Source organism: Gossypium raimondii, chromosome 12 (assembly GCF_025698545.1).
Source record: "Gossypium raimondii isolate GPD5lz chromosome 12, ASM2569854v1, whole genome shotgun sequence".
Lineage (NCBI taxonomy): Eukaryota > Viridiplantae > Streptophyta > Magnoliopsida > Malvales > Malvaceae > Gossypium > Gossypium raimondii.
Window position 1 is genome coordinate 6,907,122 of NC_068576.1, and position 7,483 is coordinate 6,914,604.

General features: G+C 33.7%; 1 protein-coding gene across 4 annotated transcripts; it reads left to right on the forward strand.

Moving 5' to 3' along the window:
- The first annotated feature begins 1,053 nt into the window (after nt 1-1,053).
- On the forward strand, nt 1,054-6,568 carry LOC105763067 (potassium transporter 11). 4 transcript variants are annotated; one of them, XM_012581121.2, is made up of 10 exons: nt 1,516-1,634; nt 1,751-1,789; nt 1,867-2,193; nt 2,545-2,770; nt 3,034-3,279; nt 4,253-4,303; nt 4,393-4,653; nt 4,766-4,933; nt 5,050-5,304; nt 5,448-6,568. In XM_012581121.2, exons 3-10 carry the CDS (start codon nt 2,062-2,064, stop codon nt 6,494-6,496), a joined length of 2,388 nt encoding a protein of 795 aa, XP_012436575.1. In that variant the 5' UTR covers nt 1,516-1,634; nt 1,751-1,789; nt 1,867-2,061; the 3' UTR covers nt 6,497-6,568. The 4 variants fall into 4 exon arrangements, with proteins under 4 accessions (XP_012436576.1, XP_012436573.1, XP_012436577.1 ...); XM_012581122.2 differs by lacking the exons at nt 1,516-1,634; nt 1,751-1,789 and adding an exon at nt 1,054-1,360; XM_012581119.2 differs by lacking the exons at nt 1,516-1,634; nt 1,751-1,789 and adding an exon at nt 1,054-1,356.
- Nucleotides 6,569-7,483: the final 915 nt, after the last annotated feature.

A 7,483-nucleotide genomic window follows, 5' to 3' on the forward strand; every position in this document is an offset into this window, starting at 1 on the left:
TTATTTCGGTTAATTATAATTGTTTTCATATTTTTATTTGTTTGTTAGTACAAGTTTGTTAGTAAAACATTGCAAATCTATTCATTATAACCACTCTAATATAATATCTTTCAAATCCAAACCTTTTAAATTTATTTTAATAATTGACCTCTCAATTTATTATAATAATTTGGGTTAATATAATATTTTTTCTTGAACTTGACACTTTTTCTTATTTGATATCTAAACTTAACACTTTTTCTTAAATTAGTATTTAATCTTTTTAGAGTTTAATTTTGGTACCTAAACTTGACTCTTTTTTTAATTTGGTACCTAATCTTTTTTGTTCGATTTGATACTTGTCAAATGTTTTACAAATTACTCCAATATACTAAAAAGTTTCTTTTACAAGGTAGCAAAAATAATCAATTTATGACCAACATGTGATGAAGATATGATATCTTTTGTATTTTTTATGTTCAATTACTTTTAGTTTTATTTATTTAATTAATTATTTTATTAATTGAAAATAATGAATTTTTAAAATTGGGTTTTAATTTTTTCTTATTTAATATTAATTAGTTAAGCATAGCTCAATAATTTTTTTAAACATGAATTTCCTCTAATATTGACAATATTTTTATAGCATAAAAAATTTTAACGCGTTAGTATCTTGTGTAATTTGTATAACATTTAATAAATTTAAGTACCAAATTAGAAAAAATGCAAAGTTTTGGTACCAAATTGGGCAAAGAAAATGTAGATACCAAATTAAGAAAAAAATGTCAAGTTCAGACACCAAATATTATATTAAGCCTAATAAATTGAATATAATATTTTAAAATTCATAATAAAACATATATTTTATATACTATATCATAGATTTTTATGTTAAAATTAAGTTTATATTATTTTTTAAAATAATTATATTAATGAGTTATGGGTTATTTACTGTTATTCACATACTAAAAAAAGCTTGAATTGGAAGAAATAAGGTGCTGAGTTATGCAAATTACTTAGAATAATATATTATAGATATAACATCAAATGTAAGCATAAGAAACGTGTTCAGCAGAACAATAGTGAAAAGAAAACAAAAACCAAAGCCAAGTACAACTAGTCTACTATCCTTTCTGATTTTTTTTTGGACGATTAAAGTCTACTACTTTCTAAGGCTTAAGCGCAGTAGTTTTTCTCAATCTAAAAAAAAAAGCTGGCCTAGAGTTTTAGCTGTTACCGTTGAAAGAAAAGTATACTGACAACCTGCAAAAACAAAACAGAATCTCTTGTATCTGTGTTTGAAGTTAGAGTTGTTCAAGGCAAAACCGACTTTGGGTTTTTGAATTGATTATCTTAGACTCAGTTCTGCTCAAAAGGGTAGGTATGTTAAATATTTTTTTACTTCGGCTTCCATTTGTTCTTGGTGATAGATGATCCTGTGGTCGAAATTCGGGTTGACCCCACCTTTGGGAGTCTTCTTTTTGCAGTTATGAATGTTCAGGAAGAAAAAGAGTAATAATTGGATGTCCTTTTAATCATTCTCTCTTTTTTCTTTTTTTTTTTTGCTTAACTATGTATGTGATCTATCCCTGTTGCTGCTCTGTTCTTCATTCGGTTGCTGGGTTTCACTTTTACTGAATGTTTCTTCATTTTTGGTATATAGATGATGTCTCCAAGACTTAACTTCTGGTCTATTATTTTAGATTCCTTAGTGCGGGGTTTAAACTTTGAAGTTGTGCCACTTAATCTGAGATTTTTAATTCCTTTTCAGCCTTTGGAGATCCTCTCAGTTCCAAGATATTATATTTTGGTTAGATATCGGGTATCGGATTTGTCTTTTTCTGTTGTTTATCGTGATTAATATTTCTGGTTTCAATTGGTTTGCAGGATTTTGGTGGCGGCTTCTAATTCTCAGTCGGGTTTTTCATGGATTTCAAGTGAAGATTAGATTTGAAGTGCTGGGTTCGTTTCCTGCAAAATAAAATTGGGATTTTCAAATTGAGTTGTATCGGCATCAATCCAGCGGATACTGAGCAAGCTCTAAGTACTTGTTCATAGCTTGAGAATTTATATTGATTCAGTATGAAAATGACTTCAAGAATTGAGATGGATGAAGATAATGACAACAGGGGAAGCATGTGGGATTTGGATCAGAAGCTTGATCAGCCAATGGATGAGGAGGCCGGGAGGCTTAGAAACATGTACAAGGAGAAGGTATGTTTCAATTGTTATTTTCCATTTTGAATTCCTCTCTGTTTATGTCTTTCTTGTCTACATACAAGGTTTGTTTTGAAGCTAATTGAAATAAAGTAGCTCTTGATTCATGTTAATCCGACATTACCATTTTAGGGAAGCTGATTTTATAGCCCTTTCTTTGCATCAAATTGTAGTTCCCAATTCACTCTCACTCTTCTATGCATTTCAAGTGTTTGTCTGAGATGAGATAAATGCAGTCTAGTGTGTATGAATTTCAATTTGCTTTAAATAAATGGGTTTTAATGAGATTATACTTCTTTTGTTATTTGGATCAGTTGTAGTTTCTGATATGGTTTCAATTCCCTATAGAAATCCTCTGCATTATTGCTTCTGCGGCTTGCATTCCAAAGCCTTGGAGTGGTTTATGGTGACTTGGGCACTTCTCCCCTTTATGTTTTCTACAATACATTTCCTGGTAAAATTGAAGACCCAGAGGATGTTGTTGGAGCTCTTTCATTGATTATATACTCCCTTACTCTTATACCGCTCCTCAAGTATGTGTTTGTTGTTTGTAAAGCAAATGACAATGGTCAAGGTGAGCTGATATCCGTGGATGGGGATATGTATGTTATAATTTAATCTGAGACATGATTTTGATAAACAAAATACTTCTTGATGCATCACAGCATGCAGAACCATAGGCTTTAACAATTATTTCTTTCTTTCTTTATCCAAGTGCACTTCAATGCTACTAACACTAAATTCATATACTTATCTTTAATTCCTGAGAATGGATCTTTCTCTTTCTGATGTTCACGAGGCACCATTGGAGTCACACTCATCCTTGTTGTCATGCAGGTGGGACATTTGCTCTATATTCATTGCTCTGTAGACATGCGAAAATAAAAACCATTCCTAATCAACACAGGACTGATGAGGAGCTAACAACTTATAGTCGTTCTACATTTCACGAACAATCATTTGCTGCTAAAACAAAGAGATGGCTGGAGAGACATGTGTCAAGGAAGAATGCGCTTCTTATTCTTGTCCTGGTTGGTACATGTATGGTCATTGGTGATGGAATACTCACTCCGGCAATATCAGGTATTTTGTTTATACTCTCTCATGCTTGAACTCCAATGACTATATAAAAGGATCAATATACCTGACGTTTCTTGTTGTCTTCTTCCTGTTTGTTTCATGCTCAAGAAGAATTAAAAAAGAAAAAATCTCTACATACATTGACCCTGTTTTATAAGAAAATCGATGGAATTTTAGTTACTGCATTATTTTATTTGTCAATTGTTCTTAATTAGTAGCATGAAGGTCTTCCTATATTCTGAAAACTGATTATGCATTTTTTATCAAACCCATCAGATGAAATTTTTCTTATCCACTTGATCTGTTACTTATTAGTGGAACCATTTGGAGAATAGATGGAAGAATTACATTTCAGAATTTTACCCTGTTAAAGTCTCCATTATGGTTGATATTAAAAAATTTGATACACAGAATAGGTGTGCCTTTTGGAGATATACATATAACCAATCTAGTTGAGTGAAATGACATGGACTGTCTTGCCTGCTATTCTCACAAAAAAATATTTATTTAAAATCTAAGGATAGCTCAACTCTAATCAAGTTTTTTCTTAAATGCAAAAAGTTAATGGAGTCCTAATTTATATCTGATAAGTTTTCAGAGACTGATACATTTTACATGAGCAAGCTCATAGAGAACCATGAATTTTGGCAAACACCTTTTGAACTCATCCTCAATGTTCCCTTCCACTATTTCTTGAAAAATGCCGTTTCTCTATCTAATTTAGAAATATTTACTTTGATACTTATTACTTAATGCCAAAACTTGGAAGACTTGCTTATTGAGGCTACCATGCCTACTAAAGCTGAGATAAAAGTATATATTCCAGATGTCATTAACCACCTGCCTTACCATTTATTACCATTGTTTTTTTTTTATCAGTATTATATCTTTAAACCAATTTTACTCTCTGGAAGTTGTGTAAAGTATTGTTGATATGCTAATGTCAGCACACGACTTTGTCCGCTATCTTTGGCAGTTCTTTCAGCTGCTGGGGGAATCAAAGTGGACCATCCAAGCATGAGCAATGGTATCTCCTTACTGTTCTTTGAACTCAGTCTACAATATTTAGCCACCCTTTTATAATGCCACTATTTATTTTCTTTGTCCATTATGCAGGTGTTGTTGTGGTTGTGGCTGTTGTAATATTAGTAGGTTTATTTAGCTTGCAGCACTATGGTACAGATAAAGTTAGCTGGCTCTTTGCCCCAATTGTGCTTGTTTGGTTTCTTGTAATTGGAGGCATCGGCATTTATAATATTTGGAAGTACGACAGCAGTGTTTTGAAAGCATTTTCACCTGTATACATCTACCGGTATTTTAGAAGGGGAGGGAAAGATGGATGGACCTCCCTGGGGGGTATTATGCTTAGCATCACAGGTAAACTTACTATCATATCTCTATATCCCAACTATTTTCTTTATCAATTTTAACCTCATAAACTTGCAGCAAAGCTGGTGACATTATTTTGATGACTAATGAATCATTACAGGTACAGAGGCACTTTTTGCAGATCTATCTCATTTTCCAGTTGCAGCTGTGCAACTTGCTTTTACTGTAGTTGTATTTCCTTGCCTTCTCCTAGCGTATTCTGGACAAGCAGCCTACCTTATGAGTAACAGGGACCATGTGGTCGATGCATTTTATCGCTCTATCCCTGGTTTGTTCTTATATCTATTTTATGGTCATTTTAAATCCGTCTGATATGGTACTCAGTTGTCTCGTTAATGTGGTAAGTGTCTATTTGCAGATTCTAATTGCTTGTTTAAAATGCAGACAGCATATATTGGCCGGTTTTCATTATTGCTACTGCTGCCGCTATAGTTGCAAGTCAGGCTACAATAACAGCAACCTTTTCAATTATCAAACAAGCCCTCGCGCTTGGTTGTTTTCCTAGAGTGAAGGTTGTACATACATCAAAGAAGTTCCTTGGCCAGATATATGTTCCAGATATTAATTGGATCCTCATGATCCTTTGCATTGCTGTTACTGCTGGATTCAAGAACCAAAACCAAATTGGAAATGCTTATGGTAAGTTCATCCCTGCTTACTTTTATCAAAGTTTCTTAATGCATTTTAGCTTCTTGGGTAAACTTGTGGGATCATTTCAATTTATGTATGTTGTAGCTGAGAAAGAGTTGCCCTCAATTGTATCATAATTTATATTACTGCAGGGACAGCTGTGGTGATTGTCATGTTGGTAACCACGTTACTTATGACTTTAATCATGATTTTGGTTTGGCGATGTCATTGGATTCTTGTCCTCCTCTTCACTGGCTTGTCCTTGGTTGTAGAGTGCACATACTTTTCTGCTGTACTCTTCAAGGTTGATCAAGGTGGGTGGGTTCCTCTTGTTATTGCTGCAGCCTTTTTGCTCATAATGTATGTTTGGCATTATGGTACACTGAAGCGATATGAGTTTGAGATGCATAGTAAGGTTTCGATGGCATGGATTCTTGGGCTTGGCCCTAGTTTAGGGCTCGTTCGAGTTCCTGGAATTGGATTAGTATACACTGAATTAGCAAGTGGTGTGCCTCACATTTTCTCCCACTTCATAACTAACCTACCTGCGATCCATTCTGTTGTTGTTTTCGTCTGTGTGAAATACCTTCCTGTCTACACTGTTCCAGAAGAAGAAAGATTCCTTGTAAAACGGATTGGACCGAAGAATTTCCACATGTTTCGCTGTGTTGCTAGGTATGGCTACAAAGACCTTCACAAGAAAGATGATGAGTTTGAGAAAAAGCTATTTGATAGCCTCTTCTTATTTGTGCGGCTCGAGTCAATGATGGAAGGGTGTTCGGATTCTGATGAATATAGCTTGTACGGGCAGCAAACGGAGAGGTCAAGAGAAGGTCTGTTGAACAACAATGGCAATGGCAACACAATTACTTCCTATGCAGATACCACAATTTCATCAGTGGATTCAATTGTGCCCGTGAAATCTCCGATGCAGGGGAGCATGACGGTGAGATCGTCAGAGCACGTAAGTAGCCAGACGGAGACAGATGAGTTAGAATTTTTGAATAGCTGTAGGGATGCAGGGGTGGTACACATTCTGGGAAACACAGTGGTGAGGGCAAGAAGGGAATCAAGATTTTACAAGAAAATAGCAATCGATTATGTATATGCATTTCTTAGGAAGATATGTAGGGAACATAGTGTGATATTCAATGTTCCTCATGAGAGTCTGTTGAACGTAGGGCAGGTATTTTATGTGTAAGTGTAAGTGCAAGTGCTTATTTTTGCTGATTTAATAATAAATAAAAAAAGGAGTAAATTACATTTTAATCTATTCATTCGACTCCACCCCAAGTAGATTTCATTGAAATCCTTTCTTAGTGGGCAGTTGTTACAAATCCAAGTATTTTGATGTCAACTCAAATAAACCTCAAAATTGGATTTTAATTTTCATGAGAGTTATCTTGGTCTCAGGTTTTAGAAAATTCTGAAAGATTTGTTTTCACAAAAATGTTCAGATTTTGAAAAGAAGAAAAACAATTTCTGAAATATTTGAGTTTTTTTAGAAATTAAGTGTCGAAAAAGATGTGTTAGAAATTTTAAGTTACAAAATTGTTTGATATATCACTTAAAATTAATTACGGAATATAATTAGATTTACTTGTTATTTTTTACATTTTTCTATAGAAAATTATCAAACTTGTGTACAAAGTTAAATTATTGAAAATATTAATTTTCAATTGATTTAATTTTCCAATGGTAAATCAAACAAGGCCTTAGTACTTTAACAAAATTTTCAAATGCGGTACCTATAGTTTCAACTTGTCCAATGTGGTACTTATACTTTTATTCCGCAACTCAGTATCTCACTTAACCGGTGTTAATTCCTAACACAAATTGACATGTGGACCAATGGAGGAGTGCCACATGGCACTATTTGTCAGAAAAAGTTCAAAATGAGGGACCTACAAACAATTATACTTTTTTAAATTTAACATTTATTTTCCTTTTCTTATAATTTAATTACAAAACGAAGCATTCATTTAATAACCCAATTGAGGCTTCCTTTGGATTCATCGCGCACACAATGCGTTGGAATCTTTCAGTATAATTTTGTCTTAGTTTTTAATCTCACTGCACCACAGTTATTTGGATGGTTGTTTGGGACACTTGCAGTGACATAAACGTGCTGCACTGGATAGAGATTTCTTGATGGTGCTAAAAGAACCAGTCCACTTACTTAGCTTTC